Source organism: Prionailurus viverrinus, chromosome F1, assembly GCF_022837055.1.
Source record: "Prionailurus viverrinus isolate Anna chromosome F1, UM_Priviv_1.0, whole genome shotgun sequence".
Taxonomy (NCBI): Eukaryota; Metazoa; Chordata; class Mammalia; order Carnivora; family Felidae; genus Prionailurus; species Prionailurus viverrinus.
The window spans coordinates 45,554,140-45,573,897 of NC_062577.1; the positions used below are offsets into that span (position 1 = coordinate 45,554,140).

Here is a 19,758-nt window from a genome sequence, read left to right on the forward strand (position 1 = left end):
TACAGTCTATTAGCATATTTTATTAAAGTCCTCTGAAAATTTTGAATATCACATGCTGGGTTCATCATTAGTAAAACTAGTCTCATACTCATGAAGGTCTTTAGTAGATAGTGACTGTGATAAACTAAACTTCATTTCTGAGCTATTTTCATATCCATGTCCAAATCTAATGGAAAAGTTAAGATTTCCATAAATTTAAAAATTTCCTCCAGATAATCATTTTGCTCCCTATGGATTCAGTTTATTTATAAATCAAGCCTACTTAGAAAATGCCAAATATGGGGCGCCTGGGTGGCGCAGTCGGTTAAGCGTCCGACTTCAGCCAGGTCACGATCTCGTGGTCCGTGAGTTCGAGCCCCGCGTCAGGCTCTGGGCTGATGGCTCAGAGCCTGGAGCCTGTTTCCGATTCTGTGTCTCCCTCTCTCTCTGCCCCTCCCCCATTCATGCTCTGTCTCTCTCTGTCCCAAAAATAAATAAATGTTGAAAAAAAAAAAATTAAAAAAAAAATTATTAAAAAAAAAAAAAAAGAAAATGCCAAATATAGGAGCGCCTGGGTGGCTCAGTTGGTGACTTCGGCTCAGTTCATGATCTTGTGGTTCATGAGTTAGGGCCCCACATTGGGCTAACTGCTATCAGTGCAGAGCCCGCTTTTGGATCCTCTATCCCCTTCTCTCTGCTCCTTCCCCACTCGAGTGTGTACTCAAAAATAAACATCTTTAAAAAAACAAAAAAGGAAGTGCCAAATACTAACACTCTGAATCATTAAACATGTTAAAATTAATATACATGCACTGTTGGAAACAGTTTTAATATAAAGCTACAACAAAATGTATTAAGTGAACAGTAATACACTGTGCTAAGTTACACAATATACATAGTTGTACAAAACACCGTCCCTGCCCTCTTGAAGCTTATGCTCCAGATACAAAGAACAAAGTTGTCTCACTGGCAAGTGAAAGATGCTTTATTTCAATCCTCTCCATCCAGATGGGATTAAAATGTTTACATTTTTAAATATAATACTGAATCTATTTTCTAGCTTTTGAAATTGTAAATGTTATAAAAGTATACAATTACTTATAAACTTTAATAAATTACTATACACACACACACGAGTGATTTATAATATCCAACTTTAATGTCTATTAAACACCTAATTCAACTTCTAAAGTGTAAGGAAGGAGTTACATAGCATTTGCAGGTTCACTTATTTGCTGATGAAAGTTTTATTGAGGTTCAGAGTATTAACATGGTTCTTTAACATCCTACAACTAATGCCCTACAATTTTTACATGCGCTAGTATTTTTAATTTCTGAATATATCTAGGTCTTTCTTTAGGATAACAGCCTTCTGTAGAGTAAAATGTGTGTATTTCAAAATGCTTTTCAGCTTTGATCTCATGTATTAACACAAGGATAGATCTTCTAACCTACTCTCCTAAACTTAAAGTTAGAATAACAATGCAGACTTTTCCGTCCATGGAAGGCGCTGGCAAACTAATTAAGCTCAAGCTATTTTATTTCACTCAGTTCCTGGAATAGGAAATAAAGGTCAAATTCTGCTCAAGGGAGGGAATCTAACAGAAGTTCCTTCTTTCATAAAGGTAGGACTCTCAGGGGTTAAGTTCAGTATAATGGTAAACTAGAAATAAACCCACTGCCCACTCTTTTTCCTGTCCCCTAGCTCTTATCAACGCCCTGGCAACTGCAAGGAAAATCAAATCTCCGAATTGTAAATTGACCCTTGCTTGAATCTAAAGCAGGAATTAAGCACCCTGACCACAATAACTAATTGAGAAATAAACACATTATCCAAGCCAGGCCAATGAGACTTAATCCTGGATTTTTGCTGGAATTATTGGAAAATAGGCACTGTCCTTCTACTGTGCTAGATAACCTGGAGTTTTTGATAGTCATCTTCAACCCTGAAGGGGGAGAACCCAAGAGATGGAAAGACCAACCCCTGATGATATCATTTTAGCACTGTGTCAGAAGCCAGGACTGTTCAGTCATGTTGAGCCAAATAAGTTATTTTTAGGTAAAGCTACTACAAATTGGTATTTATCGCTTCCAATTTAAAGTGTTCTAACAAATACAACCAGAAATGCACATGTGATATGGTAGATGAATATATGTAATTTGGAGAAATATTATGATGTCCACTGACTCATCCAATATTTGCAATTTATTTATTCTATTTTACATTCCATGAGTGAAGGAGTATGGGTGATAGGACTAAAGTTACTACTATCTAAACTGGTACAGTTCTAGTGAAATAACTATGTTAGTATTGTCAAAGAATAAAATGCAAACAGTTGATATAGCCAAGTTAAGTTCAAAACTGTATGTTATTTTTAAAACAGAGCAAGTTTATGAATATTTCCCAGCAGGTTAAAAATACAGTTTTCCTTATTCTGTGTCTCCCTCTCTCTCTGCCCCTCCCCCATTCATGCTGTCTCTCTCTGTCCCAAAAATAAATAAACGTTGAAAAAAAAAAATTTTTTTTAAAAAAAGGGGCGCCTGGGTGGCGCAGTCGGTTAAGCGTCCGACTTCAGCCAGGTCACGATCTCGCGGTCCGGGAGTTCGAGCCCCGCGTCAGGCTCTGGGCTGATGGCTCAGAGCCTGGAGCCTGTTTCCGATTCTGTGTCTCCCTCTCTCTCTGCCCCTCCCCCATTCATGTTCTGTCTCTCTCTGTCCCAAAAATAAATAAACGTTGAAAAAAAAAATTATAAAAAAATACAGTTTTCCTTTTTCCTAAATAAAAGAAGTTGAAATTTGAAAAGTAGAGAAAAGACAAGAAAAAGCAACAATGTCTGGATGTTAAAAACCCTCAAACTGAAAATTTCATTTAAAGTGATGTAATATTGGCAACGCTCCTAGGTACTTTGCAAACACAAATGTAAACCTTTCCTGGAGTCCCCTCCACCCCTGCCATCCACCCACCTTCAATTTGGAACTCAAAGAATTTCCACAGAAAAAAACTCCAAGGAAAATGAACCGTAAATGAGTAAATGAAGACAATCAAAAATATTAAATGTACTAAAAAATTAAACATGCAGGGAAATGAGAGGTATCATGAATGAAACAACAGTCAAAACAGTCAAAAGGTAACTAAGGACTTCAAATGCAAATATCAAAGATCAGAGCTTACAAAACAAGCTTGCAAATATGTACAGGAGAAAAATTTATTTTGAAAGAGACCAAAGATTTGAAAAAGAACTAAATAGAACCACTGAAATTGAAAAAGTCCCAAAAAAGAAGGGAAAAGGGGGGGTGGGGGGGAGGCAACACAGAGGTATTATCTAAAGCAATAAGGGCCAAGACTCAGAATTGATGAAAAACACAAATCCATACATTCAATTTTAATGAATCCCAAAATGGGATATATAAGAAATCTACATCTAGGCAGAGCAGATAAATTTAAAATGGTCTTTAAAATAACCAGGTAAAGCAGACTTCCTTCATAGGATTATCACACTAACAGCTGACCTATCATCAACAAAGGAAGCTAGAAGATAGTGCAATAATATCTTCAATGTAAAGAGAAAAAAATTTAAAACTTCTATATTGTAGGGGCGTCTGGGTGGCTCAGTTGGTTGAGTGGCTCGGCTCAGGTCATGATCTCACGGTCCATGAGTACGAGCCCCACATCGGGCTCTGTGCTGGCAGCTCGGGGCCTGGAGCCTGCTTTGGATTCTGTGTCTCCTTCTAACTCTGCTCCTATCCTGCTTGTGCTCTATCTCTCTCTGTCTCTCAAAAATAAATAAATGTTAAAAAAAAATTTTTTTTTTAAAAGAAAAAACTTCTATATTGTTTTCCAAAGTGGTTGAATCTTTTTGCATTACCTGTGGTTGTTTGGAACATGAATTATTCATGGTCCGGTATAAACTCCAGTATCTGTTCTGCTTGCTTCTTCCCCAGGCATCAAGCAGTTTTCTCACATGAATGTACTCCACAGTATTTGACTACTGCAAAGAGAATCCTCCGCATATCTTTGAGGCACTCTCTATGTGCAATCTCTCCCCTTTGGAACCTTGGTCCTGTGAGGCTACCATAATGGCCAGAATCACGAGTGTCATCCAATCATTTTATTTTAAATAAACTTACAGTCCTACTAAAACTTCTCTCAGGATCACATTTATGAATGTAAAATATATTTTTTAATACTTTCATAACACAACCTTAATTTTGTTATTTACAGATGTTAAAGGTTAAGGGTTTTGTTTTTGTGTGATTTTTTTATTGAAGGGCCAAAAAAAAAAAAAAAAAAAAAAAAAAAGGAAGAATCCTTAATTTTACATGAAACCAAATAGAATCTATGCCAAAATGAGCTATGGGGTACAGCCAGTACTGTAATTGTGTGGAGGAGGTTTCAATTATGCATTAATTACATAGCAAAGCCTCCAGCTGACTCAAACTGTAGGGGAGATGTCAGTTGCAATGAGGTGTTAAACAATGAAGGGAGTGTTTTATACTTAGAAGAAAAATTAGGCTTGGTCTACCCTAAGAATGTGGTCTATTTAATTGTTTGGTTTCTCTGTTGTAAGCCTAAAGAGGGGGAAAAAAAAACACTAAAATTTACTTTGTGATTTCTTTGCACTGTTTACTATCTACCATTATAAACAATATTTAAGATTTAGATTTGTAATGCATTCAGATGAGCACTGCAAAGGTTCTGGAGAATGAAAAAGTAAAGATAGAATTTCTTTTTAAACACTCCAAAATCTTACTGTGAATTTTCTGTAACCATTAAGATATTTATAAAAATTATAAACAGCTGTCAATTATTAAAAATTGTGAGAGTTGGAAATACCAAATTCACAAATCATAAAAATCAAAGAGCTAAAAATGACCTTAAAAATCACCTGATCCAAATACAGTAAGTGCACAAAACGCAATACCAACAAGTATAATGACACTTCACAGGAACTAAAATCAAGTCCCAGGTACAGATACAACTATCATATATCAAAAAAGAAATCTGAAATTAGAGGGGCGCCTGGATGGCTCAGTCAGTTAAGGGTCCAACTTTGGCTCAGGTCATGATCTCATGGTTTGTGGGTTCAAGCCCTGCGTCCGGCTCGGTGCTGACAGCTCTGAGCCTGGAGCCTGCTTTGGATTCTGTGTCTCCCCCTCTCTCTGCCCCTCCCCCTGCTCATGCTCTGTCTCTCTCATCTCTCAAAAATAAACAAATGTAAAAAAAAAAAAAAAAAAGAAATCTGAAATTTGAAATAAATGCACTGAATGAGTTTACAGCTTGCACAAACACACACAGAAAACAAACCTTGAATTTCAGATATACAAATCTACCCCTGTCGAATTTTCTCAGTGTGATCCTTTCTGCTTCTCATTTTCCTAGACATTTACTTAATATCCTTTATTGGGCAAACACTGTTTTTCAACAACGGAGATACAAATGACAACAGAGTAACAAGCCCTTTTCTCTAAGGAATTCACAATTTAGTTGGAATTGTGAATTCCAACTGGGTGCCAGATGCAAAACACAGAAGCCATCACAAAACAAAAAAATAGATACATATTTCACAGAATATAAACAATGAAAAAACAACTCTTGTATATTCATTAGGTGGAAAGAAAACACATGAATCCTCACACTAAAAAAAAAAAAAAAAAAAAGTTAAAGCAGTTAAGCAAATCCATTTTTTGCATGGGTCTGGCACAGTCTCAGTTACATTATCAAATCTATTTCAAAGAAGACCAAAATAATATCTTATTCACCCGATTGTAGATGACATGAGGAATTACTTGAGTAATCCACAACACTGTAAGAACACTAAATAATAAAAACAAAAATTTCTTCTTTCCCTACTGTTAAGGGAAAAAAGTTCGGTGAAAATTTTATTCAAAAGTACTAAACAAGACTGTACAGATATATTGGTATGTGTCATATTACATGGATTTTTATACAGCTATTTTAAGACACAGGCACTTATATCCAATTCTGCACTTGGTAAAACCTGAAATTAGCAAGTTTTACAACTCATTTTGTGTCTCATTTATAATTAGTCATAAGTTTAGAAGCAGTATGATTTTCTGTTTGGCAGTAAAGTTGCTTTTGTTTTCTTTCTTCAAGAATTATCACTGTTATTTCACCAAGAGAGAAGGCAGAGCATTCACATTCTTCCTTTGGCTACAAATTATGTTAATGAGCAAAAATACTTTCCTAGTTACCACTAAAAATATTTAATAAGAATTTTCATTGTTAAACCAAATTAAAAAATATTGTTATTGTAATTAATAGTGAATGTAAGACCTTGAATACTGCAAAAGAGTATTTTGTTCCAGAATAAAACCCAATTTCTTAATCAGAATGTTGGTTAAGAATCCCCATTATCCAAAAGTTAAAATAACTAAACTGGACATTGGGAGACCTGGTTGTATTTTCTGCTCTGCAACTACCAGAGTAGGTTTTAGGGTTATCTTTCAGCATTTTCATTGAGAATAAGAGTATATTCTGAGATTCCTTTTTAGGTCTCAAAATCTAGAAAACAGTAATTTTCAAGTATTTTTTTAGATTATAAAAAAATCACTAGAGTTACATACCTTCTCACTAACACCACATAATTTATGAGAGGAGGTAGGTAAAGGTTTTCATGGCTGATATATTATTGCTGAGGTCTAATCTGATTTTGAACTTATCTTCAAGATGCGATTTAAGTTTATAAACTGGTGTCAAAGAAATTATACTTTTCATTATACTCTCAATAATAAGGCATTAAGATTCAGTTTTATCCCAAATGCTGGAACATATTTTATTTCTCATCAGTTGCAATAGGTGACTCCTAGTACACTAACACCACTATCATGTAAGCTCCAAAAAGGCTGAGCTCGCAGAACATTTATCTACATAGCACTTTGATTGTTAGTTACTGTTCTATGAGTGTTGAATAAATAAACTCAATATAGAAAAATTAAATACACCTTATAAAATTCCAGTTCCAATAACACAGTGTTCCAGTAATTATAAAAATCCTTCCAAGAAATGTCAGATAAAATATAACAAATACCTGAAATGCATAGGTGAATGGGAAAGAAAATAGTCATGAGTCAGAAATCAACTGATGCTGCAGTGGATGAGAGTGGAAGATAGGAATACCTGCTTGAGACTTGGTTTTTACCACCCACAGAAAGGAAGGGCACAAAGAAGCTAGAACTGTAACCTTAGAAGAGGTAAATAAACAAACAACAAAAGGATGAACTTGGAGAAAAAATTCTAATCAAGTTTTCTTTTTTTTAAAGTTTATTCATTTGAGAGAGTGCAAGTGCGAGCAAGTGGGGGAGGGGCAGAAGGAGAGGAAGAGAGAGAATCCCAAGCCCCATGGGCTAGATCCCATGAACCGTGAGATCATGACCTGAGCTAAAATCAAGAGTCAAAGGCTCAGCCAACTGAGCCACCTGGGCGCCTCTCCAAGTTTTAAAGACGTGTATCCATCTTGATCTGGTTCAAGAGTAGGGGAGGAAGAAAGTGAAAGGGCGGCCTACGCCAGCCGACTCCATCTTGTTCTGTGTCCTTCACCTAGACCACGCCTCCTCCCTTTGAGTGACCTCCCGCTCACCCATTCAAGCTTCCTGATCAAAACACGCCACTTCCCCAGCCAATCGGCTGCCCCTAGACCCCTATAAAACCTTTGTGCTTTTGAAACTTGCTCTCTTTCCCTGGTATCTCACCGCTGCAGTCGGTGCAGGTAGGGGATTGAGCTCGAGCTAGCTCGAATAAAGGCTCTTTGCTTTTGCATCGGACTCGGCTCCCTAGTGGTCTTTGGGGATCACGAATTCTGGGCATAACATTAGGAGTCCCAGATAATTTGTCAGCCAAGGGCCAACCCCTTGAATTGAGAATTTAACATAAAAAAAAATACTTTAGATGTATTACATTCCTGCAGCACCCAACAAAAACAAGTTTATAAAATAATTATGTAAGGGTGTGTCTTCGATCCAGAACTTCTTCAAATAATTAAGGTTAAAAAAGCTTAGTGAGCAAAAGTCCAAATTCATAACAAATGCCAAGATTTAATCGCCATGTGTATAAGATAACTGGACAATTTGACAACCTCTATTTAATAAGGAGTACCAAAACAGAGTACAAAACACTAGAAAAGTATTGCTGCAGAATACATTTAACCCCCTTCTCTCCAACTAATGACCACACCACCACTCTTAGCCTCCAAAACACTATGCTGGGTTCTTCCATTTTCTTTCACTTACCCAATAAAAAACAGAATGAACTACCTTAAAACAAAACCCTAAGTACCCACGAATGTTCAATATATATTCACCCATTTTAATAATCAGCATGATGGGAAAAAATTTAATTGACAAACACCACAGGATAGAGTGACCACTGTTTCCTCAGAATAGCATTTTACTACACTCAAGCTATATGAACTCTGCAATAAATGTTTATAAATTATTCTGTCTTAACTCATGAGCCTCTATGTGGGAACAGGAAAAAACAAATTTTTCCCCTTGAAAATATTTTATTAAAATGATTTTATTTAACTTATTACGCCTAGTACTACGTAAGCAACTATGTTTTTAACTGTGTTAAAAAGGACACAAGGGGCGCCTGGGTGCCTCAGTCGGTTGGGCGGCCGACTTCGGCCCAGGTCATGATCTTGCGGTCCGTGAGTTCTAGCCCCGCGTCGGGCTCTGTGCTGACAGCTCAGAGCCTGGAGCCTGCTTCATATTCTGTGTCTCCCTCTCTCTGACCCTCCCCTGTTCATGCTCTGTCTCTCCCTGTCTCAAAAATAAATAAACGTTAAAAAAAAAAAATTTAAAAAAAAAAGGACACAAATATCGACTACCTGAGCAAGGAGGCTGAGAACACTTGCGCCCCGCCATGCAGACATACATGCACACAAGCTCACGTTCACACACACCCCTTTCAGTTTTTAATGAAAGAAGATAGTTAATTTAGGTTAATGTACACTACATAAAAGTGCAATGCCTTAGAATAAAGTCCACTAACAATTCACAAATGCAAACAGCAAAAGGCCAAGAGCACAAATAAATCATGAGAATCTGGTATATGAAATTTAAAAAGAGAGGAAAACATAGTGGATATCCTCCCATCAAAAGCAAAAGTAGACATCCAGAAATCACTTGCAACCACTCATTATCTGCCATGCTAATAATAATGTTCATAAACTTGACAGCATTCGGAAAATCACTTATCTATCGCCCATTTTAAATCTTACTAATGTACATATCATTGCAAATTATTTAAAACAATTTTAGCACCACCATTTTTCTTCTGTAAATGACAACCACTACAAGTAGCATAAAGATTAAAAAATAATAATCATGATCCTAAAAGTGGCACACCTATTCATATTAATTAACATGAAGATAAATACTTCTAGAGAAGCTAGCTAGGTAAGGGAGAGATTAACTTTGTACACATTATCATGATCTGTGTTTACTATAGCAAAGTGATACAACTGTGACTATACTCATTTTAAACAAGAAATGAGGAAGGAGGAGACTAAAAATTTCAGATACAAAATTCCAGTTACAAATAAAATGGTACACATTTCTAGCTACCAAATAAATAAATCACAGGTAATGTACAACATATCGACTATAGCATAATACTGCATTGCATATTTGACAGTACTTAAGGGAATGGATATTTAAAGCTGTAATCACAAGAAAAACATTGGGGGGAGGGGGGTAGTTAAGGTGGCAGAGCAGCATGGAGACCCTGAGCTTGTCTTATCCCTGAAATACAGCTAGATCAGCACCAAACCGTTTTGAACACCTAGGAGCTTGATCTGAGGATTAACACAACAACCTGCATAACTTGAGCCAGAGAACTCAGCAGGTACACAGTACGGAGAGGTGAACTGTGGAAGAGAAAAGCCATGGAGAGTAGGGAGCTGTTTTAGCGGAAAAAGGACAGAAAGAGAGAAAGGGGGAGAGTACGGTACATCAGGATCATGCAAGAAAAGCACTCCACCGAGAGTAGCTAGAGAGAGAGAGAGAGAGAGAGAGAGAGAGAGAGAGAGAGAGAGAGAAAGTGAAAACACAGGGCACTGAACAAGAAATCTGTTCCCCAAAACCACTGACAGGAAGAAAAGAGAGGGTTTCAATACCACCAAAATTCTATAAACAGTGGAACAAAGTCTGTAGTTTCTGAATTCAGTGCCTGGCAGTGCTCTGGTGAGGAAGTAGGGCAAATCCCCAGGAGCAAGGCAGAGGGGTCTGTGGGGTCTGAGGGCCACACGGGAAGAAGCGGTTCCTCTGCTTGGAGTGCATTTGGTAGAAGCCATATGGTCTCCCCACAGGCAAAGGTCCCAGAGGACCCTGAAGAGCAGCCACGTTTGCTAGTATTGGGACAAAGACCCCAGAGTGTGGTGAAACCTAGCACCGGCTGTGTGCTGTGATTTGCCATAATCTCTGAACCTCTGACACTGTGTGATTGCACAAAGGTTTTCTGGAGCAAGCCGGCACCCAACCATTGCTCAGCAAGACCCTCCCCCAGAGAGCTGGAGCAGGTCCAAGCCACAGGGGTCTCTGAAATGTGCGGTTTTGAAACACAACCCCATCTGAGATAAAACTCTGGAAGGAAGTGCCACCTGGAAGGTAGACAGCTTGGACATGGAAAGGGTAGTGGACAGAGGCCTGAGACAAAGGAGGGGTGCTTGATGGCAAGTTGGTGAGAGCACAAAGTTTCTGTGCCAGAAGACTAGGGAGCTGAGTGAAGCCATTTCCACATCTCCCGTAAAGACAGATGCGTGTCACACTGATCCACCCCAGTAAGCTAAGCAATGCCAACTCGTGGAGAATGGAGCTGTTACACCAAGCCCAACCCAACTGTGCCCTCCAAGCAGATCCCCTAAAAGACCAGCACAAGTCATTCCACCTGCTTAGCCTACAAACTATAGAAGGCTTCACAGTTTCAGTTCTAGGGCAAACTGGATGTAACTTTATTTGGGTTTCATTCCGTTTGCTGGTTCATTTACTCATTTTCCTTGCTTAAATTGTTTTTTTTTTTTCATTCTTTCCTTTCTTCCTCTTTCTTGGCTATAGAAAGAAATTTTTTATTTTTTTTACTTTATTTTTAATTTTTTAAACTTTTTGTTATATTTCATTTTCTTTAATTTTATTCTATTTTATTATATAAATTTCTTTTTAATTTTTAATTTTCTTACCATTTTTCTTTCCCCCTTTTCTCTATTCTATCAAGCTTCTTTGTACAAGCAGACCAAAACACATCTAGAATCTAGCTTCCTTTACTTGATTTTTTTTGGTTTTAATTTTTTAATTTTTATTTTTTATTTTATTAATTTTTTTCCTTCCACCAAAATGACAAAATAAAGGAATTCACTCCAAAAGAAAGAAGGGGAAGAAATGACAGTCAGGGGCTTAATCAACACAAATATAAGCAAGACGTCTAAACTAGAATTTAGAACCATGATAATGAGAATACTGAGGCTGAAAAAAGCATAGAATGGGTTTCTCTGGAGATAAAGAAATAAAATATAGTCAGGACAAAATTAAAAATGCTGTAACCGAGATGCAAACTCAAATGGGTGCCACGACAGCATCCAGTGAATCAGTGATACAGAAGATAAAATTATGGAGAACAATGAAGCAGAAAAAGAGGGAAACAAAGGGAAAAGATCACGATACAAGACTTAGAGAACTCAGTGACTTATTAAAAAAGAATGACATCTGAATCACAGGAATCCCAGAAGATGAAGAGAGAGAAAAAGGGGCAGAAGGTTTATGTGAGTAATAACACTGGAAAACTTTCCTAATCTGAGGAAGGACACAGACATAAAAATCCAAGAAGCACAGAGAAATCCCATTAGATTCAACAAAAACCAAACATCACTAAGGCATATCATAGTCAAATTCACAAAATACACAGAAAAGGAAAGAATTATGAAAACAGCCAGGGGAAAAAAGTCCTTAACCTATAAGTTAAGACAGATCAGGTTGTAGCAGACCTATCCACAGAGACTTGGCAGGCCAGAAAGGAGTGGTAGGATATATTCAATGTGCTAAATCGGAAAAATATGCAACCAAGAATTCTTTATCCAGCAAGGCTGTCATTCAAAATAGAAGGAGAAATCAAGAGTTTCCCACACAAACAAAAACTAATGGAATTTGTGACTACTAAACCAGCCTGGCCAGAAATCATAGGGGGCTCATTGAGCGGGGAAAAGACAAAACAAAACAAAAAGACAAAAAGCAACAAAGACTAGAAAGGACCAAGAACATCACCAGAAACACCAACTCTACATGCCTGTAGGCAATACAATGAGACAAAATTCGTATCTTTCTGTACTCACTCTAAATGTCAATGGACTAAACGCTCTAACCAAAAGACATCAGGTATCAGAATGGATAAGAAAACAATACCCATCTATATGCTGTTTACAAGAAATTCATTTTAGACCTAAAGACACCTGCAGATTGAAAGTAAGGAGATGGAGAGCCATCTATCATTATAATGGTCATCAAAAGAAAGCCAGAACAGCCATATTTATATTAGATAAACTAGATTTTGAACCAAAGACTGAAACAAGAGATGAAGAGGGACACTGTATCATAATTAAGGGGTCTATCCACCAGGAAGATCTAACACTGTAAATATTTATGCCAACATGGGAGCACCCAAATATATAATTCTATGAATCACAAACATAAAGATACTCACTGATGATAATACCATAATAGTAGGGGACTTCAACACTCCACTTACAGCAGTGGAAAGATCATCTAAGCAGAAAATCAAAAAGGAAACAATGGCTTTGAAAGACACACTGGACCAGATGGACTTAACAGACATATTCAGAACATTTCATCCTAAAGCAGCAGAATACACATTCTTCTCAAATGCACATGGAACATTCTCCAGAATAGATCACATACTGGGTCACAAGTCAGCCCTCAACAAGCACAAAAAGATCAAGATCATACCTTGCATATTTTTAAACAACACTATGAAACTTGAAATCAACCACAAGAAAAAATTTGGAAAGACCATGAATACTTGGATATAAAAAACACCCTACTAAAGAACAAATGGGTTAACCAAGAAATTAAAGAGGAAATTAAAAAGTACACAGAAGCAAATGAAGATGAAAACACAACAGCCCAAGACCTCTGGGATGCAGCAAAGGCAGTTGTAAGAGGGAAGTATATAGCAATCCACACCTTCCTAAAGAAGGAAGAAAGGTCTCAAATACACAACCTAACCTTACACCTAAAAGAGCTACAAAGAGAACGGCAAATAAAGCCCCAAATCAGCAGAAGCTGTTAAATAATAAAGATCAGAGCAGAAATCAATGATACTGAAATCAAAAAAACAGTAGAACAGATCAATGAAACCAGGAGCTGGTTCTTTCAAAGAATGAACAAAATTGATAACCCCCTAGCCAGACTGATCAAAAAGGGAAAAAAAGGGCCCAAATAAAATCACAAATGAAAGAGGAGAGATCACAAACACCGCAGAAATACAATCGTAAGAGAATATTATGAGCAATTATATGCCAACAAATTGGGCAATCTGCAAGAAATGGACAAATTCCTAGAAACATATAAACTACCAAAACTGAAACAGGAAGAAATAAAAAATTTGAACAGACCCATAACCGATAAAGAAATTGAATCAGTAATCAAAAATCTCCCAACAGACAAGATTCCAGGGCCAGATGGCTTTCCAGGGAAATTCTACCAAACATTTAAAGAAGAGTTAACATCCATTCTTTTGAAGCTGTTCCAAAAAATAGAAATGGAAGGAAAACTTCCAAACTCATTCTACAAGGTTTTGATTCCAAAACCAAAGACCCCACTAAAATGGAGAAGTACAGACCAATTTCCCTGATGAACACGGATGTAAAAATTCTCAACAAGATCCTAGCAAACCGGATCCAACAATACATTAAAAGAATTATTCGACATAATCAAGTGGGATTTATTCCTGAGATGCAAGGCTGGTTGAATATCTGCAAATCAATCAATGTGATATATCACATTAATAAAGAAAAGATAAGAACCACATGATTCTCTCAATAGATGCAGAAAACGCATTTGACAACATATAGCATCCTTTCTTGATAAAAACCCTCAAGAAAGGAGAGTTAGAAGGATCACACCTCAAGATCATAAAGGCCATATATGAAAGACCCACTGCTAACATCATCCTCAGTGGGAAAAAAAGAGCTATCCCTCTATAGTCAGGAAAACGACAAGGATGTCCACTCTCACTACTGTTATTCAATATAGTGTCAAAAGTCCTAGCCTCAGCAATCAGACAACACAAAGAAATAAAAGGCATCCAAATCGGCAAGAAGAAAGTCAAACTTCCATTCTTTGCAGACAATATGATACTCTATGTGGAAAAACCAAAAGACTCCACTTTAAAAACTGCTAATCTCCACTAAAGAACTGATAATACATGAAATTCAGCAAAGTCGCAGGATATAAAATCAATGAACAAAGCGGCTGCATTTCTATACATCAATAATGAAGCAACAGAGAAATTAAGGAATGAATCCCATTTACAATTGCACCAAAACCCATAAAATACCTAGGAATAAACTTAACCAAAGAGGTGAACAATCTATACACTGAAAACTATAGAAAGCTTATGAAAGAAATTGAAGAAGACACAAAGAATTGGAAAAACATTACATGCTTATGGACTGGAAGAATATTGTTCAAATGTCGACAGTACCCAAAGTAATCTACATATTCAATGCAATCCCTAACAAAATAATAACATCAGCATTCTTCACAGAGCTAGAACAAACAATCCTAAAACTTGTATGGAACCAGAAAAGACCCCAAATAGCCAAAGCAATCCTGAGAAACAAAACCACATACCTGGAGGGATCACAATTCCAGACTTCAAGCTGTATTACAAAGCTGTAATCATCAAGACAGTATGGTATTGGCATAAGAACAGACACACAGATCACTGGAACTGAATAGAGAACCCAGAAATGAACCCACAAAAGTATGGCCAACCAATCTCTGACAAAGCAGGAAAGAATATCCAGTGGAAAAAAGACATCAGCAAATGGTGCTGGGAAAACTGGACAGTGACATGCAGAAGAATGAACCTGGAGCACCTGCTTACACCATATACAAAAATAAACTAAAAATGGATGAAAGACCTAAACCTAAGACAGGGAGCCATCAAAATCGTAGAGGAGAAAACAGGCAGCAGCCTCTTTGACCTTAGCCACTTCTTACTTGAAACATCTCCAGAGGCATGGGAAACAAAAGCAAAAATGACCTATTGAGAGCTCATCAAGATAAAAAACCTCTGCACAAAGATGGAAACAATCAGCAAAACTAAAAGGCGACTGATGGAATGGGAGAAGGTATTTGCAAATGACATATCAGATAAAGGGTTAGTATCCAAAATCTATGAAGAACTTACCAAACTCAATACCCAAAAAACAAATAATCCAGTGAAGATGTGTATAAAAGACACGAATACTTTTCCAACAAAGACATCCAGATGGCTAACAGACACATAAAAAAATGCTCAACATCACTCATCATCAGGGAAAGAGAGATCAAAACCACAATGAGATGCCACCTCACACCTGTCAGAATGGCTAAAATGAACAATTCAGGCAACATTAGATGTTGGCAACGATGCAGAGAAACGGGAACTGTTTTGCACTGCTGGTGAGAATGCAAACTGGTGTAGCCACTCTGGAAAACAGTATGGAGTTTCTAAAAATAGAACTACCCTACGACCCAGCAATTACACTACTAGGTATTTATCCAAGGATACAAGAGTGCTGATCCAAAGGGGCACATGTACCCCAATGTTTACAGCCGCACTATCAACAATAGCCAACATATGGAAAGAGCCCAAATGTCCACTGACTGACGAATGGATAAAGAAGATGTGGTATATGTGCTATATATATACACAATGGAATATTACTCAGCAATCCAAAAGAATGAAATCTTGCCATCCACAACAATGTGGATGGAACTAGAGTGCACTAGGCTAAGCAAACAAAAAAGAGAAAGACAAATATGATATGTTTTCACTCATATGTGCAATTTAAGATACAAAAGAGATGAATATAAGGGAAGGGAAGCAAAAATAATGTAAAAACAGAGAGGAAGACAAACCATAAGAGACTCTTAGATACATAGACCAAACTGAAGGGTGCTGGTGGGGTGTTGGGTGGGAAGAAGGACTATGGGGTGAGAGGCATTAAGGAGGACACTTGCTGGGATGAGCACTGAGTGTTGTATGTAAGTGATGAATCACTAAATTGTACTCCTGAAACCATTATTACACTATATGTTAACTAACTTGGATTTAAAATTAAAAATAAAAAAATTATTTTATCAAAGTTAAAAAAAACAAAAAAAATTTTGTAACTATGTACGGTGATGGATTTAACTAGATTTCTGTGGTGATCATTTTGCAATATATACAAATATTAAATCTTTACCCTATTCACCTGGAACTAATAAAGGTCAATAATACTTTAAAAACTTTTTCTCAGAAAGCTAAGTATCTGGAAATTTTAACATAAGATATGAGCTTCATCCAACTAACTTTTCCCAAGGTCTGGGTTAAAAAACTACGTTCCCAACCTCCATCCACCTCACAAGGTATATACCTAATATATACAGAAGTTGGTATCACTTTTCCCATTCTTCAACTAGAACTTGGGAGAAGGGCAGAGGGAGAGAAACCGAATTTGTTTTAGAACTTCCTCAAGCTCTTCAGGTGAAAGTCAAAAGAAAATAATTCATATTAAAATTTACTATAATAGTACCCTTTTTATTAAGAACTTTAGCCAAAAATTTCTGTAATTTTCCCTAAAGGATCCAGAGTGAAAAGAATATACAGCAGATCTTTGAACCACATTGGTTTAAACTGCATGGGTCCACTTACCCATGGATTTTTTTTTTATATAAATACAATACAGTACTATATATGTATTTTCTCTTCCTTGTGATTCTTCTAATGAAATTTTTTCTCTAGCTTATGTTATTATAAGGATAGAGTAACACATATAAAATACAAAATACTTGCTATTTGACTGTTATGTTATATATTAATTATGTTATCAGTAAGGCATCCAGTCAACATTAGGCTACTAGTAGTTAAGTTTTTGCAGGAGTCAAAAGTAGTACATAAATTTTCAACTGTGCAGGGGTCGGCACCTCAAACCCCTGGATTGTTCAAGAGTCAACTGTACTTTGTTTTGAAAATAATATTTCAGACTACCTGTAAAGTCGATAGTACAGACACTGAAATTCTGTTTTCTCCAAATAAGGAATACCAAATTCTTTTTTTTTTTTTTTTTTTTTTTTTTTTTTTTCTGAAATTTATTGACAAATTGGTTTCCATACAACACCCAGTGCTCATCCCAAAAGGTGCCCTCCTCAATACCCATCACCCACCCTCTCCTCCCTCCCACCCCCCATCAACCCTCAGTTTGTTCTCAGTTTTTAACAGTCTCTTATGCTTTGGCTCTCTCCCTTTCTAACCTCTTTTTTTTTTTTTTTTTTCCTTCCCCTCCCCCATGGGTTCCTGTTAAGTTTCTCAGGATCCACATAAGAGTGAGACCATATGGTATCTGTCTTTCTCTGTATGGCTTATTTCACTTAGCATCACACTCTCCAGTTCCATCCACGTTGCTACAAAAGGCCATATTTCATTTTTTCTCATTGCCATGTAATATTCCATTGTGTATATAAACCACAATTTCTTTATCCATTCATCAGTTGATGGACATTTAGGCTCTTTCCATAATTTGGCTATTGTTGAGAGTGCTGCTATGAACATTGGGGTACAAGTGGCCCTATGCATCAGTGCTCCTGTATCCCTTGGATAAATTCCTAGCAGTGCTATTGCTGGGTCATAGGGTAGGTCTATTTTTAATTTTCTGAGGAACCTCCACACTGCTTTCCAGAGCGGCTGCACCAATTTGCATTCCCACCAACAGTGCAAGAGGGTTCCCGTTTCTCCACATCCTCTCCAGCATCTATAGTCTCCTGATTTGTTCATTTTGGCCACTCTGACTGGCGTGAGGTGATACCTGAGTGTGGTTTTGATTTGTATTTCCCTGATAAGGAGCGACGCTGAACATCTTTTCATGTGCCTGTTGGCCATCCGGATGTCTTCTTTAGAGAAGTGTCTATTCATGTTTTCTGCCCATTTCTTCACTGGGTTATTTGTTTTTCGGGTGTGGAGTTTGGTGAGCTCTTTATAGATTTTGGATACTAGCCCTTTGTCCGATATGTCATTTGCAAATATCTTTTCCCATTCCGTTGGTTGCCTTTTAGTTTTGTTGGTTGTTTCCTTTGCTGTGCAGAAGCTTTTTATCTTCATAAGGTCCCAGTAATTCACTTTTGCTTTTAATTCCCTTGCCTTTGGGGATGTGTCGAGTAAGAGATTGCTACGGCTGAGGTCAGAGAGGTCTTTTCCTGCTTTCTCCTCTAAGGTTTTGATGAGGAATACCAAATTCTTAACTACTAATTCTCAACATTATCTCCATATCCTAACAAATTACTTACTTCAGGTCCTGTAGAAGGTCCTTTGCATTAAGCATGGTTATTAAAGAGGTGGTAGCTGCAGGAATTATGATAATGGGTGTTCGAGATCCTGTAAAGACAAAATTTTAAAGGTACCAAATATGCTGTTATTATCATTAAAAGACACAGACTTGCCCAATTAAAACTTTGAAGTTTGTAAATTTATAATCTTAGTTCCTCTGACCTAAAAAAATATTTTAAGTTAGCAGTAATATTCAAAATATTTGGTAATGAGTATGACCTGAGCACTGACTACCAAGCACAAACATTTGGTGTAACTTCAGAGTCTCAGCTTTCATTTTGTAATCTAGCTTATTTACTTTTACTTTTTAAAATAAATTTAGAATCAATAGGCACAACCTCACCTTTCTTCTGATTTGGGGGAGGTCTTGCTTGAGAAACTGTTAAGAGGGGAAAAAACTGAGTGTTAGAAACATCGCATTTTTATTTTCAAAATACAAATACAAATAAAATAAGTAAATAAAGTAAAAAATAAAAATACAGATATGGCCTAAAACTTATTTGTATTTACATATGACCAGTTATAAAATTTTAAAATATACTGGAATCTTCTCAAATAACCTCAATCTTCTCAAATAATTTACTTCTCTGTTTCACAAAAACATTAAAATGTCCTACCAATACTCAACATTCTGTAGTAACAATGAAAGTGGATATACTACATTGCTGGACACTGAGTATCTACATTAATGGATTTTAAAGTCTAGCAAAGGAAGCAAAAAGTTTAATTAACTGATAACCAATGTAATAAATGCAAAAACAGAATATTACAAGAACACGAAACACTGTGGGAAGGACTGGGAGGGGAAAATGTGCTTAAACATTTGGGAGGAAAAAGGTATTAATGGGAACTAAGACCTAAAATATTTCTTACATTTTTGTTACATTTGTTTTTTGTTTATTAGAAGAAAACATTACAGGCAATGAGTCATGTGAAGGCCTATATTATTTTGAACTGCCTATATTTATTAATAATTGTGAATGTGTTATAAAAACACAAATATTCATCTTCTCATTATTTGTATATGTAATAGACTTTATAATGCACAGAAACATTTGTTGGTATAGTAAGAGTAGTATCAGACTGGTTCAAGATTAATATATTTTAGAATTTGAAAATGCTGTACATTCAATTTTCAGTATTTACATATATAATAAAAACATACTGACTGCTTTCTA

At 36.6% G+C, this 19,758-nt stretch overlaps 1 protein-coding gene across 2 annotated transcripts in view; it reads right to left on the reverse strand.

Moving 5' to 3' along the window:
- Positions 1-19,758, reverse strand: part of CDC73 (cell division cycle 73) — a 137,463-nt gene that overhangs the window by 21,312 nt on the left and 96,393 nt on the right. For both annotated transcript variants that reach the window (XR_007148093.1, XM_047840234.1), the window contains exons 12-13: positions 18,924-18,959; positions 18,541-18,628 (exon numbers count right to left, since the gene is read on the reverse strand). Coding sequence is in view for 1 of the 2 variants with exons in the window: in XM_047840234.1 (XP_047696190.1) it covers positions 18,541-18,628; positions 18,924-18,959 (124 nt within the window). In the remaining variant the exon portion in view is untranslated. The remainder of the gene's footprint in view (positions 1-18,540; positions 18,629-18,923; positions 18,960-19,758) is intronic.